At 31.3% G+C, this 18191-nt stretch overlaps 1 protein-coding gene and 1 pseudogene across 1 annotated transcript in view; both read left to right on the top strand.

Annotated features, from left to right (window-relative positions):
• AGBL4 (AGBL carboxypeptidase 4) overlaps positions 1-18191 on the top strand; it is a 1011660-nt gene that overhangs the window by 135906 nt on the left and 857563 nt on the right. The window contains exon 3 of the mRNA XM_039885641.1: positions 9144-9304. Within this exon, the coding sequence (XP_039741575.1) occupies positions 9144-9304 (161 nt within the window). The remainder of the gene's footprint in view (positions 1-9143; positions 9305-18191) is intronic.
• LOC120623045 (uncharacterized) lies at positions 5173-5291 on the top strand (annotated as a pseudogene).

Here is an 18191-nt window from a genome sequence, read left to right as displayed (position 1 = left end):
AAATAAAATATAAAACTGTTCTTGGAGTTATTTCTAAACAGAACTTGTCTCTCTAATCTTAATGTAACAGAAATGTATATGATGATCAGTATTTAATAATTTTTTTTTTCTGCATGTGGTAAATTTCAAAGCATGGAACAACACAAAGTGGAACATCACATTCCATACAAAAATAACACGTTTCTCTCCAGATCTCCTTGCCATCCTTGTCATTGTACAAGCAGCAAACTTTGCAGTTGGATTCTGTTTCCCTGATGTTGTTGGTAGCTCATGGGGAAATGTCTTCTAGACAGGCAAAGAGGAATGACATCATCAGTGCACAGACAACCTCAAAGACGTTGCTGCCCTGGCTTGTGATGCTTTTCCAGCATTCTTTCAGTCACTGTCAGTCTGAAGTTCACATGGCTGATTGTGTGCTCAGGATTGTCCTTCTGAACAGGATGTAGGAGTTCAGCACTGTAATGTTTAAAGGTGGTGAAAGAATTTCTTATACCAAAACTTGTGCCTTTTGTGCTCAGTTGGGTAAAAGTGAGCATTTGATCAGCTGAGTCCACTGTTTCCATATTCTTGTTATAATCCACAATGACACATGGCTTCTTAGTTTTTTTTCTATTTCTGTTGTCCACTTCAATCACAGTATCATTGTGGAATATTGGCAACATTGTCACCTCCTTCTTGTCACACCATTTGCAGTGCAGTAAATTCACCACAGATTTGGGTACAGTTGTCCCCTTTGTAATCCTTTTTTTTTCAGGTCATTTGGCATCTGTTTTCTGTTCAAATGAGCTATCCCAACTGATTCAGTCCTGTTTTGATGTAATTCTCTGAAAACCATTGGAGAAATATGGCAAATTTAGGGGGTACAGTTAGGACTGTAATCCGCCAGTTATTCGGCGTAAATACTGCAACCGCAAGCACCATGGGTGTGTTTTCTCAGGGCAAACAGGAAATGGGTTAAAAACTGGATTTTACTCTGAATGAAATGCTAAACCTCATGTGAATTTTGAAAAAGGTGTGACATGCTCTCTAATGTTTTGGAAGGATTACTTTGGCTATTTTGTTGAGAATTGACTACAGGGGTACAAAGAGACCAGATGGGAGTAATCCAGGTAGAAGAGAGTAGCTTGGATTAAAGTGATATCTGTGGAAATAATAAGTGGCTGGATTCTAGATATATTTGAAAGGATTTCTTGGTGGATTATTTATTCAGTATGACGTTAACAGAAGACTCAAGGATGACTCCAATGTTTTGGGGCTTCATCACTGACTAGGTAATTTATATACATGATATCATTTAATCTTAACAATAATACTATAAATAAAATATTTTTATCTCCATTTGACACAAGAAAACTGAGGTCTAGAACAGTTAGAAGATTTGCCAAAGTTTCAAAATTAGTAAATGGCAGGGCTAGGATTCAAATCTGTGTCTGTCTAATGAGGCTTATGAGTTTTCCAATATGTAAAAGCAGAACACATGGTCTCTCCTAAAATTTGTAACTGTGGCCTTATGCCATGGTTTTGAGTTTTAAATTTCCACATTTTCTTGTCCCAGTGCTATCCTCTCCAAATGAAAAATTAATATAAAAAGTAGTAACAGGATGGATATATTCCTGGAGTGCCTGGAAGAAAGAAAAACAAATGCAAAACTCCAAAATCCCTGAAGGGTCATGCCCTTAATACTGACAGCACAGGGATTCTTACAGGTAAAGCTCCAATGTAGGTGAGCTTAAAATCAAAAATTATAAAACACACGAGGAAACAATGTTGTGTGGATGGAAGGTAGCAAACTCAACAAACACTAAGATTAAATTCCTAGGCCTTTCAAAGAGAAGTTAAAACCACAGAAGTTTAAAATGATTAAAGACATAAAAGAGGACTCAAAAGTCAACTAAAGATATCATAAAAGCAGATCAGGCATGTTTATAAAGAAGCAACTTGAACTTAAGAAAATGAAATATATAGTCAATGAAATTAAAATTTCTGCAGTTGGGTTAAATATCTGTTAGACACAATGAAGAGAGATTAAGTGGAAGACAAAACTGAGATAACAGAGATGAATAGAGACGAAATATATAGAAGTTAAGTGACATTAAAATGAGGAAGACTGGAATCTCAGAAGAAAATTAGATAGAGACAATATGCAAAGTAATAATTTGTGAAAGATAGGAATCTCAGATTCGAGAAGTACAATACCTGAGAAAAATAAGTAAAACTAAATCCTTTAAGTCACCTCTCCCCGACATGTTAGCAGTGAAACTGCAGAATATATAGAAAAATAGAAATTCTTAAAAATAGTTAGGGAGAAAGAATACTTTAAGAAGAGTGATATTTCTAAGGTTCTTGAAGGTAGAGGTATTTAAATTTATACTTTGGTATGTCAGATAATGATCTTAAAAAATTTTAAGGATAATAACTACTAGAACATAAATAGAATGGGAACTTCCAAACTAGCAGAGAGGAAGAAGAGAAATAAAGAAAACCTGATTAAATAGAAGAGAAGATAGGAGAAGAAACATAACAAAAGTGGAATAATTAGAAAAAGCCAGATGACATAAACTCAGGAATTGCAATAAATGTAAATGGACTTTATTTCTCAGTTAAAATATAAAGGTGTCAGATTGGATTAAAATATCCGATTATGGTATGATGAATAAAATCAGACTCAAGCTAGAGTACCTGGGTTTACAGCCAGGTTCTATGAATTACTTAGCTTTATGACCTTACGTAATTTACTTATCTCTGTATCTTTGTTTCCTCACAGGAAGATGAGGTTGATAATAGAGCGTACCTCCTGGGGTTATGATGTTTAAATGAGTTAAAGTAATTTGGCAATTTGATGAGTGTTTGGCTAATGGTAAATACTGTATGATTATTAGTTGTTAATGTCAATTGAAAACTAAATTGACTATTCTGAGCATAAATTTTACATTGTTTCTTCTTTGTATATGAAGTCATATTTTCCTTTTACTACTTTCCTCACAGAATTATCCTAATGCACTATATGTATATTTGCTTGGAAATCTTTTATTGATCATCATATTTTATCTCTACTTTCTATGTATAAATATTAAAAAGACTTTTCATACCTTAAAAGCTACAGATTAAAATCATTCTTTTAGAATAAATTATTATAGGTATTATTAATATGTAATTTATAAAGGTATATTACTATTTTTGATATTTATTAAGTGTAAAAATAATCAAACTGTATCTTGACGAAATGAATTGAGCTGTCCTTTTTGTTTCTTTGTAGCCATTCTACAGGGTGTGTCATGGTATCCATTATGGTTTTAATTTTTATTTCCTTAATGATGAATGGTGGTTAGCACCTTTTATATCCTTCTCGGCCACTCATATATCTTTTTTTGTTAAGTGTCTATTCAAACCTATTGCTCGTTTTCTGATGAGTTTTTTTGTAATAATAATGATTTGTAGAGCTCTTTGAGTAATATGAATACAAGTTCTTTTTCAGTGTGACACATTGTCTTCTTTCAGTCTGTGGCTTTGCTTTTCATTTTTTAATGATGTCTTTCAAAGAGATAAAGTTTTAAAAAATAAATTTAACAATTGTTATTTAATATTTCATATTTTCTGTGTTCTAAATAAGAATCTTTGCTTATTCAAAGGTCACAGAGATTTTTCTCCTATAATTTTTTTCTACAAGTTTTAGAATTTTAGATTTTACATTTTGATCTATGATTCATTTTGAGTTAATGTTTGTATATGATTTTAAGTAAGGGTTGATGTTCATTTTTAGCACTATTTTTGATGATTTTTATTTTCTCATTGAATTGCCTCACAATCAATTGTTTATATATATATGGGTCTATTTCTGGATTCTCTGATCTGTTTTATTGATGTATATGTCTGTCTTTTTAAAATTCCAAACTGTCCCAATTACTGTAACATTTTAGCATATTATTTTTTTATTAAAATTGTTTTGATTATATTAAGTTCTTTGTGTTTGTTCTTTGTGCATATGCTGTTTAGCCCTCAGCCACAGACGTACAGGAAATGATCCCAGAGTTTTCTGTGTTACCCTCTTACTACCACCACCACATATAGTTTCCTTCTTTCTGGTGCTCTACTCCACAGATTTTAGCTGCTTCGACAACCTCAAATTTGATTTCTGAATATTTTACACACAAAATCTCTTTAGTCTGGTCAGGCTCTGGTTTCCTGCCATAGTTGAGAACTTTTTCGCTGATGGAGAGTCAGTACTAGTGTGGGAGCTGAGGTCATCTTATGTGTGTCCCTTCTTTCAGAGATTGCTGTATCATGTTATATCATGTCTGAAAACAGTTGTTTCATGTATTTTTCCAGCTTTATAATTCTTTACAATGGGACTAGTCTCTTAACTAGTTACTCTAACATGGATGAGCCAGAAGTAGAGATATTGCTTTTTTTATAAAATACTTTTTCTTTTAGAGACAGTCACATATTTGTTCCTTATTTCATTAATGTGATTATTTGGATTAATGAATTTTAAATGTTAAACTGGGCTTGCAGTTTTGTAATAATGCCAACTTTTCATGATCTGTCATCTCTTATTATACATGATTGGATTCAATTAGCTAGGATTTTGTTTAGTATTTTACATCTAGGTTTAGGAAAAAGATTCACCTATATGTTTCTTTTTTAATAATATTGTCATGTTTTGGTGTCAGTGTTATCCTGGCTTCATAAAATGAGTTGGGCAGTGTTTCTTTTTGTTCCCCCTTGCTTAAAGTTTGTTTTGAGAATGGCTATCTTTATTATAAGTTTCTAAGAGTTAGAGTAGAACCATTTTTTTTTTTGTGGGAAAGTTTTACATTAGGGATATGGTCCTTCTACTCATTATTGAATAATTCACATTCTATATTGCTGCCAATAGTAGTTTTAGCAAATTATGTTTTTATAAGAAATTGTACATTTCATCTATTATTCAAATATTATTGGCATAAATAGTTCACTATATTCGTTACTCTTTTTTTGCTTATTTAATGTATAACGGATCTGTTATGCTACTGTCTTTTAGTCCTTTATATCAATAATATGTGTTTTCTTTCTCTTCATTTTTTCTGGATGAGATTTGCCTAGAGTGTTAGTATTAAAAGCCTTTTTGAAGAAACAGCTTTTCACACTTTAAATTTTCTATAGAGTACATTTAAAAATTTCTATAATTTTAGAGTATACAGCCATGCCACGCTGAACATGCCCAATCTTGTCTGATCTTGGAAGCTAAGCAGGGTTGGACCTGGTTAGTACTTGGATGGGAGACTACCTAGGAACATCAGGTGCTGTAGGCATTAAAAAAAAAAGAAAAGAAAATTTCTATGATTTTATCCTCTTTTCTTTATTATTTCCTTCTACTTTTTGTTTGAAAGTGTTGCTCATTTTTTTTAGCTTCTTAAAATAGGTTAGATAATTAATTTTCAGCTATAGGTATAAATCAATGAAAATCATTTACATCTATGTGTATGTATGCGTATATATATGAATTTCCATTTTAGAATGAATTTAGTTAAATCTCACACATTTTGATTGTCATATATTAATTATAATTCAGTTTAAAATACTATTGCTATGATAAGAGAACATATATGGTGTAGTACAAATTTCTTTGAAATTTGTTGAGATGCTTTATGGGCAAGCATATGATCAATTTTAGTAAATGTGCCATGTGCAGTTGAAAAGAATATATATTCCACAGTTCTATAAATGTCAAGTGTCCTATAATTAGAACTAGGTATCCTTATTAATCATGTTTTCAAATTGTCTCAATCCTTTCTGAATATTTTCTTGTTTTTTTTTTTATCAATTAGTGGTATTGGTATATTAAAATTTCTCACCATAATTCTAAGTTTGTCTCTCTTCTTGTCAGATTTTACTTATATATTTTGAAGATCTATTATTAGATGTATATACTTTTAAGATTTTGATATCTTCTTGATGAAGTTACCTTTTTTCATGATGAAATATCCTTGTTCATTTCTAGTAATATTTCTTGATTTAAAGCCTACTTTGTCTGATATAAATACAACTACATTAGCTTTCTTTTTGATAGTGCTTTTCTGTTATAACTTGTACATTTATTTTCAGTTTTTATGTGCTCTTAAACATAAAGCTGTCTCTATAAGCAATATATAGTTAAGTTTTTTATCCAGAACCATTTGTAATATTTAGCCCATTTATAGTTAACAGAAATAAATTACTGATATATTTGTGTTTAAAATCTACATTTTATTTTTTGTTTTGTATTGTCTTATATTTTAGATTCCTATTTGCTTTCCTTTATTGCCTTTTATATAAATAGAATGGAACCAGATGATATAGGGGCATGTCAGCTTATTTTCAAATAGCTGTTTCCAAAAGACCATAAATTGGCACTTTGTTGAAATATTACAGGTAATATGAAGACAGCATTCTTTATACATGCAAACAGAGAGGATACTCCTCATAGGAATGGTGAGGAAGGTCGACAGAATAGTCACAGAAGAACAAAGGCCAGATGCTTATTATTATGTGAGACTATAAACTTAGTGATAACAAAAACCATATGTTTGATTTACTATCTGTTCTTTTTACAACACATAGCATGGTACTTTTTGAATGAATAACTGATTGAATGACTGAATAAGTGAATTGGCTGTAGCTGTCGTATATTCAGACAAAGTAGGCTTTAAATCAAGAAATATTACTAGAAATGAACAAGGATATTTCATCATGAAAAAAGGTAACTTCATCAAGAAGATATCAAAAAATAACACAATAGAGTCAGAAGTCTTTATTTCAATGTCTCACCCTTGTGCATTAAAGTATGAACTTAAGCAAGCACTAAACATTTATGAGTCTCAGTTTACTCACCTTGGGGTCATGATGAAGCTTTAATAATATAAAGGATGTCATTTTGTGTGTGTGTGTGTATGTATCAAATCATTTTGAAACTATAAATTTTAGACAAATATCATATGTTATTATTAGTACTATATGCAGGAGCAATTTTAAGAGATGTTTTTATTTATTAAAACCCATTTATAGTGTTCCAAATGTAAAACAAAATAAGAATCTTTTTTTTGAGTGTTGAAATGCCCATTAACGTTTAATTTTTATTCATGAACTTTTAGAGGGCAAACATAATAGTGCCCTTTTCACTTTTTGTTGTTTTCAGGATAGTAATTTTATTAAGCATAACTTATAATGTACTTTCAACTTATGTTATCTCTGTAGTTTTCCAACCAGCTTTGTTTGGTAGAGAAATTGTTAGTCTAGTGATTAGAGTCATATTGCTTGAATTCAAATCCCAACTCTGACTCCTGTTTGCTTGCATGCTATATAACTTTGGATAAGTTATTTTGTATGTTGTCCCTTGATTTCCTCATATGTAACATGAAGATAGTAATAGTTCCTACCTCATAAGGGTTTTTGTGAAAATTAAATAGGTTAGTCTTTCTAGCATTTAGGAGAGTATGTGGCATGAAGAAATGCTCAGAAAATGTTAATTTTCTATTGAAGATTTGTTTGTATTAATTATATATGTTAATTGAAATTAATATTCATATTAATTAACTTTGAGATAAGTATCCATGTTTCTATTAGTATGATCTTTACTTTATAGCTGAGGAAACAGATTGGAAAAGGTGAAGTGAATTTTCCAACTTAGTTAAGAGGCAGAAATAAAACTTGAGCCTAAATCTTCTCATTCAAGTTCAGGGCCATCCTGTAATGAGTATTCTGCCCTCTACAACATAGGGCTTAGTAAATATATTTGGATGATAATAGTTGAAAGGACCAATTTATCGAGGAATCTTCTTGGGAATTAAGGAGGCAACTGAAACTGAAAAAATTAAGATAAAAGTTTTTGATCCTAATTAGTTGATGTTTATACTTCCCTATCAATGCATTTTTTTTTTCTTTTTAATGTGAGTATATTAACTGTAGGTAACTGATTGTTCTGGTTCTGGAAGGAAGAATAAGTCTAGCTTCTCAGGCCAAATTTTAATGAGATTAGATAAAATCCCCCTAAGGTTAATTAGTATGGTTTTGGGATGGGTTATCTTACTATCTGGGATCACTGTCTAATCAATCCTATAATCAGGCAGCCAAAGAATGTTACAACTGGAAGGTACTTTAGAGGTTAGAAAACTCAATGTTCTCATTTTGCACATGAGGTAAATAACTTACCCATTGTTGTGTAGTGAGTCAGTTCAGGTCTGCTGATTCCCAGGTTAGTGCTCCCATCTATTATGGTACTCATAAAAACAAACAAACCCAAAAAATTGGTGCTAGTAGAACTAGTAAAAGAAATAAATTAAAATTTTGCCACATATATGGTTAAAGTTTAATTCTGAGTGTTTTCTTTTTGGAGAAAGACACTTGAGCATATTTTAAAGCAGCATACTGCTGTGTTCTTCAAATACAATACTGACATTTCAATCAATTGCCTTGTTAATGTCTATAGACATCTTTATTCTTTCTTAGCTATTGGTGATCTGGTTTGGGAATTCACCAGACTCTTTGATTTATTTTATATCCCATCCTATTGTTAACATTTTGGACAATTCACTGCTCATTTGAATATTAAAGAAGAGACAAAGAATGGAAGTTGTACTTAAATTTATACGTTTTTGATATAACGGTTCTCTTGGTGTAGAAAATGGAAATTAATTTCATGGTTGTTTGTGAATTTACCATTATTATTCTTATGTAGTAACTACTTCTAATTTTTGTTTAAAATATTTTGTTTAAAACATTAAATAAGATCAAATATATTATATACCATAAAACTTAATACAAATACATAAGGTATTATTATCCTTGTTTTTTGAACTATGAAACTGAAATTTGGCTGTGATTCATACTTGTTTTATTGAGGCTTGCCACCAGTTCCATATAGCATTCCAGTCTGTCAAAGACCCAAACAGATCTGCTGGGTTATAAAGACTGGAAAAGCTGCTTGTACCACAGCCTGGCCTAGCTGAAAGCCTCTTCTTATCCTGGGCTGCATTCACAGTTGGCAGCCTTAGAGATTGTGAGTACTGTACTTACAAGTACTGAATGGTAACAAATGTCAGTGTCGGAGCTCATAACATTTAAATGTATATACCATTATGCTGCATGAACTTCTATTAAAATCCAGTTCTCTTAATTTTTATTACCAGGTAACCTTGGACGGGTGGACCAGGTCTCTGAGTTTGAGTATGATTTGTTTATTAGGCCGGATACCTGTAATCCACGCTTCCGAGTCTGGTTCAACTTTACTGTTGAAAACGTGAAAGAATCACAGGTGAGGGAAATAGTGGAAATCTTCAGTGTGGTTTTGGTAAGGAGATTACACTTTTGTTTTATTTTAGAAATATTAAAAAATAATGACTGTATTAAGAATGTATTCTTGTGTATCTATAACAATGGTACAGATTTGTTTAGAGAGATATAGAGAAATAGGTATAATATGCTGTTTTTGTTATCTAAAGGTTATTAAATAATGCGAATAGGTTATCTGAGAACAGAAAGCATTCTTTAGTGATTGAAACATTAGTGTGACTTGCTAGGCTTCCTCGAAGAATACCATAAGGAACCACAGAAAGTAACTTGTACGGCATATTATAGAGTACTGTTCTCTCTATTATTAGAGAGAGTCATTATACATTTTTCACAGGCCTCAATTTCAGAAAAAAGTTTTCCTTTCTTATGCAATATGATGTTTATATATTAAAAACAATGTGACTCTTGTAATTCATCCTATTTTCCCTTTGCTTTGGCTTCTGGAAAACCCAGAGCCGATTTTACAATCCTCTCTAATGGTTTTGAAAAACGTTTTTGCTTGTATTTCTGTGTATTGACTTTTCTTTTATTCCAGTCATGTTAATCTCTCTTTAACCATGATTTCTTCATCTACATTTTCTGACTGTGTATGTTTTTATAATCTTGTTCAAATCTTCTTTGAGAGAGTGTATTGATGAAAATAGAACTAAATACATATGCTTTGAACGTACCATAATAAAAATCTAATCCCAAGAAATCAGTTATCATTCTGTTATATTAAGACAACTGATCGTGGAAGACTCTGCACAAACTTTGAACAAATAATGATATGATTCTTTTAAGCAGTTGAAAGCATAGCGCTATAACAACCTCTGCCTTCTTCCTTGTCATCTTTTTTTTTGTATATTTTTGGGAGAAAGTGAGGAGTTTAATTTCTCCTTTCAAGTCAATCTATCCTGTTTTCTCTTTCACTTGGTTGCTTGCTTCTTTCCATTTCTGTCAACTGCAAGTTGAATCATGTGTCAGGCATGTGTCATTGTCTAGAATTTAGGGACTCTGGGTCTTCCTTGCTGTTCCGTGCTGTTCCTGGCACATTGGCTTCAGCAGAAGCGGGTGCAAGAACAGACACTTCACTTTACTACTGACTCTCTTAATTCTCTAAACACTGCTGACACAGGACTTGGTTTATGTAATGTTTCCTGGAGTTATGGGCTAACTGGAAGGAATTCAACATATGGGAGAGTTCTGAACATTATTAGCTAAATATGATTTGTCTCAGCATTTTAGGAGAAGTGGGGAAAAAATGTTAAATATTACAGAGAGCTGTTCAAGGGCAAACTTTAGTTCCTAGTTTTGCTTCTTGGTTTCACTTCTCTCACATGGATGATTTTTTTTTTTCAAAAATTTTTTTTGTAGTAAGAATAACAATATTTCTCCCCTCCACCCATCTTAGGAAAACCTATACCTGACCCTAGGATTGTCCAGCTTATTTCAGGACAATAGTTAATTCTTAAAGTGCATTTTCCAAAGTCTATGTTACTGAGTCTTGAGAATATCTCACAGCAGAAGGCTTTAGCCAGATGTACTAGATTGAGTCCCTAAGTTTTAGTTCCCTATGAAGATCTCTCTGCTATCATGAGGTGAACACGTACCGCTCATTCTTCTGTTGGTGTTCTTGTCTCATGTCAGTTATTTAGGGTTGACACATACACACACTACTGAAAAACAAACAGTAATTCTGAGGCAATAGAGTCAATTCACATTTTCATAAAAGTAGTATAATCTGCCAGAATTTCTAAATTCGCAAAGGAGTTTACATTTTTTCCTCTTTATGTATAGTATATGTACATCTTTTAGCTTGCCTCTTGTATCCAGGAATCCACTAACTCTTAAGTAGGGAGACCTGTTACTTTTCAAACAACAGCGTCATTTATCCTCATTATATATCCTTTGCTAAATAAAGATATAGTAGAAGCTCTGAGATTATAGCATTTCTTTAATTTTGGGCAACATTAGATTTCTAGCTCAGTTTTTCTTTTCTTTTTTCTTTTTCTTTCTTTCTTTTTTTATGTTACTCTATAAAGAGTATCTTTATATAGCTCCTCTGGTCAGGAGAAGGGATGGGAAGTGAGATGACTAGAGAGTTAGGGAAAATGTGTTTCTTAATTTATACTACCTGAGATAGTCTTTTAGATGAGTTTCATACATTTCAGAGTATCTTGTTCTTTGCTCCTCTAGTTTGCTTTACAGGTACGGTTTTTGTTGTTGTTGGTTGTTTAAAATGTCTCTGCCAGAGTGTTACAATTTTCATATTACATGTTGAATTCATGCAGATTCTTTTGCAAGCTTGTCTATCAATTCAGTAAGCAAGTAACACGACTATTTTCCAAGGAATTACTGTAATAAGAGAGTTGGTGCTATTTTATGGATCCTTATTTTTAAAATTGGAGGAACCAATATTTGTTCTGTCTCTCTGGATTCTATCTTCATATCCAGTGCTGTTCTACCTTCATTACAGCTAGAAATCATGAACATGTTTATCTAGTTTCCTGAAGCCTGATGCTTTATCAGCCTCTTTCTGTGGGCCATTGCTTCATCAACTGTAATCACATTATATATTTATGGAAATCTGTCTCAAGAAGGAATAAAGATTTGCTGGAAAGATACAATATATATCTCTAGCTCACAGGATATTTGTTTTTATGATTGTCCACATGAAAGAGAATGATTTTACTATTAAGTTTGACTTGTGGGATCTGCTTTCATAATGTCTCTTCTTCTAATCCTTTTCCATCTCTCCAATTTCCGTCAAAATGAGACCTGCATGAATGTAATCTCGTCAAGAGCCTTATTTAGGGTTTGGTACTAGTGGGCAAAAGAAATGTTAGTCATCAAAGGCTGACTTCATTAAATGAATGTTAAGAATCACAGCATCAAATATACTGTATAAATAGGTCTAGCTTTTCAGTTATTTTTCTTGATGATTTTAGGAAATGATAAAAACTTGAAACATACAGTGCTGTATTCTAGGACTGATATATTAATCTCCAAAAGTAGTGGCTAAATAGTGCATTTGCAGGAGTCTATGAAAACTGAATAACCTGGTACGTTTATTGAAAAGTAATTTTTTTCTCTGAAAAACCTGTATTAAATATTGTTATTTGGAAATTTATTATTGATGCAGCAGAACATTAATGTGATGTGAAAGCAAATCATCCTATTTAAATACTTATGATAAAACTTCAGCCAATAAGAGAAAATAAAATATGTCTCGAGTATTTAAACTGTTTTCTTTCCTTTATATTCTTTATATCTTTTTAAATTTATTTTCCTCCTTACGATTATAAGGGTAGCCAATGCTCAATGTAGTAAATTTGGAAAATATCAATTGTTAGAAGCAGAGGAAAAGCATACTCACCCACTCGAACATCTATAATCTATCAAAAGCAAATACAATTAACTTTTTGGCATATTTACTTTTAGGCTTACTCATTTTCTATTTTATTTTTAGAGCATAATTAAGTTAGACCATATATGCTTTTTTATGTCTTGTTTTTAAATAAACAGAACAATATCATGAAGCAATTTTATATTATTTTAAACTTCATAAATATGGCTGCACAATAGCTATTTACTGTCGAACCATTTCTGTACTCTTGGGCATAAAGATTTTTTTCATTAACTGTTGTATAAATAACACTGCAGTGAACATCTTTATGCATGAAGTGTTACCTACATTTCATTTTGTTTCCTTAGGATAAATTCCTATGGGAGGAATTGATGGCCAAAGGATATGAATATTTTAAAGATTCTTGTTGCATATTTCTGAATTGCTGCCAGAAAATTTATACTGTTTTGCTGTCCCATCAACAGTGAATGAGATGCTTTTCCTTGAATTTCTTGCTTTGTTTTATGAACTAAGATGTTCATACATTTAGAATAAATTGTTTCTTTTTCTTCAGTTACTTTGAAACTTTACAGAAATAAATGGGATATGATGTAATGTTTTGGGTCTCTAGTCATAAAAGAATTAATTTCATTTCAGCAATAATGTGAGACAGCAAAACATCTATTTATTATTATTTTCACCTTTTTCTCAATTCATCAATCCTCTTTTATATGGGTGTGCCAACAGATCGTCCTCTGAGGTATGTAATGGGAGATTTAAAAAAGAAAAACTTTTTTTTTTTAATAAACAATGAAGTATTTCTTACACTGTTGTAAGCAGTAATGGAGCTTAAGTATACATGCATGAGTGCCAATGTGAATACATTTTCATTCTTTTAAGTTGGTTTCTGTTGTTTTCACTTGAAATTTTAGAAAGATAAATTTGAGTTTCTGGAAATTGAAAGTCTAAGAACTATAGCTGGAATTATTTGTTTGTATACAGTATATATAATCATGATGTACATGTATATCAATGCACTTGTATGTTTACGTTAGTGTATTTGTTCATTATATCAATTATACCAAATGCTATTATCATACTTGTAATAGCATTCAAATATAAATTTAATTGGCATTATACTTTGTAGTATTTATTAAACAGGCATTTCACTATTTTAATAGACATGAATGATTTTTATATTGCTAAATCCAATGGACATATTATACCCATTTTCTTAATTTATCTTACATTTGGTAGATACTGTTGACAGGTCATTGTTGGTAATTCTGTTACCTTGGCTTTCCTTATATTCCTCTTTTGATTCTCCTTGTTTGTATTTCTTCTGATTCTCCTTCATGGGCTTTTCTTCTTACACAAACTCCTTAAATATTGATACAACCATGATTCCATCTCATATCATTGCATATTATATCTATTTTTCACATTCTCAATTCTAGCTATACTTGAAAATCTCTCCTAAGATAAAAACTCCTAGATTTAAATACCTTTTGGATATTACCACTAAATGTCCCATGGATATCTCAAACTCATCATTTGCAAAAGTTAGCTCTTTATCTTATCCTCCAAATCTGCCTCTTCTATCTACTCCATATTTCCAGTGAATGTTACTACTATCCATGCAGTTGTTCAAACTGGAAACATGGGAGTTATCTCAGACTCCTTTCTTGTGGATCAATATCTAAAAATAGTAATAGTGAAAAGTATAATGATATTAATGTAACCACCATTTATTTGTTACTTATACTGTGCCAGTACTGTGCTAAATAAATGCTTTGTATTCAGTTCTCACAACAACTCAAGGAGGTTGGTATTATTATTATTTTTCTTTTATAGATGACAAAATCAAATTTGCCCCTTGATTTTACCACTTCTAAAATTATTACCTGAATTTATGTGTCTTTCTATTTCTGCTGCAGTCATTCAAGTTCAGTTGATTTTGTGTTCCTTGCACTATGGAAGTTGTCTCCCAACATGTAGTTTTGTACAGAATCTTATGCTGTTTAATTCCATTCTTCACACTGGAGCTGGAGTATTCCATGTAAACTGTAAATTTGACCTTATCATTCCACTGTTAAACCCCTCAAATAGTTCCCTATTACCTTTAGAGTAAAGTCTAAGCTTAGCTTGGCATTGGTACTCTTCATGATCTGGCCCTTTTTAGTCTGCCTTGACATAAATACTTATTGACCTTCTTGTAGTTTCCTGCAGAGACCATGTTGTTTCACACATCCCTGCATTTTGCTCTTTCCTGTAATGCCCTTCCAACATTTCCTCATTCGGATTAAGCTCAGGGTTTGGAGTCAGACTGTCAGGGTTTGTATTCTACTTCAACTATGTACTGTGTGACCTTGGGCAAGATATTTTATGCTCTAACTGAAATAATTTATACAAAGCTATTGAAATTTTTGCCTGACACATAGAAAGCCCTCCAAATGTTACTTTTCTTATCATTAATATTTAACAAATATTTATTGTATACCTATGATATGCCAGACACTGTTCTGGTTGCTCAGGAATCAGCACAGAATATAACAGACTAGGTCTTTCTGTTTTGGGGACGCTTATGTTCTATCATGAGAAGAAAGACAATAAATAGGGGCAGGTAAAAAAAAAAAAAAGATATTTTTAGAAAGTGGTAAATGCTCCCACAGTGTGTTTACTCAGCTAAGGGGATTTTTAGGTAGTTCCAGTTTTTGGCAATTGTGTGGCTATAAATATTCTTGTACTTTTTTGTGTTTGTGAATAACTTCACTTGGGTAAATATTTGGGAACAGAATTGCTTGGTCTTATGCTCTAAGTGTATGTTTAACTTATAATTAACTGCCAAACTGTTTTCCAAAGTGACTGTATCAATTTGCATTTTCATCAGCAATGTATGAGAGCCCTAGTTACCGCATAGCCTTGTCAGCACTTGGTATTGTCAGTATTTTTTAATCTTAGCTATTCTAATAGGTATGCAGTTATATCTCATTGTGATTTTTAATTTGCTTTTTCCTAATGACTGATGACTGAAAATTTTTGCATGTGTTTATTTACTATCTGTATATATTCTTTGATTAACTATTTGTTCAAAATTTTTGTTAGTGTTTTAAATAGGGTTGTTTGTTTTATTATTATTTTTAAGTATTTCTCTTATGTTTTGGATATAAGTCATTTGTAATGTATTTTGCAAAAATTTTCCACCAATATTGGTTGATCTTTTTATTCCTTTAACATTATCTTTCACAGAAGTTTATATTTTTTGTAAAGTCAAGATTATCACTTTTTTCTTTTATGGATCAGGCTTTTGATGTTAATTTTAAGAAATCTTTGTCTAACTCAAGGTCACAGAATTTTCTCTGAAGGTTTTTTTTATATAGATGTTCTTTATTAAATTGAAGACATTCCCTTTATAGCTTCAGGGTTTATATTTTCTTAGTTTTGGGTTTTATATTTAGGTCTATGATTCATTTTAAATTGATATTTACATATGGTGTGAGCTATGGATTGAGGCTGTTTTGCAATTGTTTTTAATTTATTTTTATATATGGATGTCTAATTATTTTATTACCATCTGTTGAAAAGACTACCCTTATTGAGTTGTTTTTGCATTTTTATTTAAAATTAATCAACCATATGTATGTGGGTCTCTTTCTAGACTCTGTTCTGTTCCACTGAAATATATGGCTCTTCTTTCTCCAATTCCATATTATCTTGATTTCTATAGCTTTATAGTAAATCTTGATATCAGATGGTGTAACTATTCCAACTTGTTACCCTTAAAAAAATTCTTTTGGTTATTCTAGCTTCTCTGTCATTTCATGTAACTTTTAAAATAAGCTTATTGAGTTCTATATAAAAAAAAAAATCTTGCTATCCTGCTGGGATTTTAATTAGAATTGTATTGACATTGTAATGATATCGTTTTTCCAATCCTTGAACAATGTATATTTCACCATTTCTTTATGTCTTGTTTGATTACTTTCATCACTTTTTTGTTTGCTTTTAGTTTTTTGTTTTTTTTTTTTAAATATACAGATCTCACATATATTTTGTTAGATTTCTGCCTAAGTATTTTTTTCTTTTTGGGTGCTATTGTAAATGAAATTATTTTAACATTTTTAGTTGCTAATTGTTCATTGCCAGTAAATAATAATAATGCTCTGACCATATTTTCTACATCCTTGCTAAACTCACTTATTCTAGTAGCTTATTTGTCAATTTGGGATATTCTACATAGGCAGTTATGTCATTTAGGAATGTTGATCATTTATATCTGTATGCCTCTTTTTTTCCTTGTCTTATTTCATTGGCTATGACCTCTAGTACAATGTCAAATAGGAGCAGTGAGAGTGGACATTGATTACCTTATTTCCAATCTTAGAATGCATCCAGTCTTTCACCTCTAAATATGATGTTACCTCTAGGTTTTTTTTATATAGATGTTCTTTATTAAATTGAAGACATTCCCTTCCACTCCTAATTTTCTAATAGCATGAATAGATGTTGAATTTTGTCATTGCCCCTGCAACTTTTTAAGCAAAGCATGGAGTCACAAAATTTCAGAGTTGAAAGTAATCTTAACTGTCGTTTCTTCATATTTGAGGTTTTCACATTTACTATCATCTGAAAATTATACTCTTAGAGTAACATTGTTATTCTCTTTAATTAAAAATGTATAGTTGCATAAAGAACTTTACAATATTTTATTTATTTAATTATTTAAATCTATACAGTAAAGCTGTGAAGTATTATTAGGTAAGAAAACAGATTCATTGAAGGTAAGTTGCTAGCTGACAGAAGTCCAGCCACTTATGACAGCTAAATGTTCTTCTCGTATACTGTGTTCGTTTTGCCTTTTTAGCCTTTATATCTATGTTTATAGAATGCCTTTATACTCTTTATTCTCCCAAAGCCCAAGGGTCAGAATGATGAAATGAGTCACTCAAGGTCTTATATTTAGTTTATAGTAGAACTGAGCATATATCCCAGGCCTGTTGATTTCCATGCTAGTTCTTTTGCCCATTTATTATGGTCTGCTCTAGTTTTCATTTTAAATGGAGCTTCCTTTTCTTTTCTTATTTTCATCTCCCACAATGCAAATATCTTGGGAGCCTTGCTTACCTGTCTTGTAATGTCCTGTATATAGACTTTTGGCAGACAACTTTCACTTTCAAAAACTAGTGTATCAAAAGCAATTTTATACTAATTACAATTATCTCATTGATTTGTTGCTCTACTGAATTATAATAGCATAGAAGAATTACATTTGGAGTTGATACCCTATTATATGTTAGTAGAAAGAGACGATTGAAATAAAAATTTAAAAATAGTTTTTAATTTGTAGTATCTAAAATAAAGTGATTTTGATATAATTCAGGAATTTTCTCTTCAACATTTAGAAATATATTGTTGAATGTGTCATTAAGTGAAAATATTAGTCTGTAAATGCACTAGATAAATGGCAATTAAATATGGAAGCATTTTCTTTTCCTTTTAATTCTCTTTCCCCTTTTCTTGCAAAAGTAAAAAGTTAATCTATAAAATATAACATTTG

The sequence above is a fragment of the Pteropus medius genome, unplaced genomic scaffold, assembly GCF_902729225.1.
Source record: "Pteropus medius unplaced genomic scaffold, Ma_sr-lr_union100, whole genome shotgun sequence".
Taxonomy (NCBI): domain Eukaryota; kingdom Metazoa; phylum Chordata; class Mammalia; order Chiroptera; family Pteropodidae; genus Pteropus; species Pteropus medius.
The sequence above is the reverse complement of the archived record's forward strand: the minus strand, read 5'-3'. Positions and strand labels throughout refer to the sequence as shown.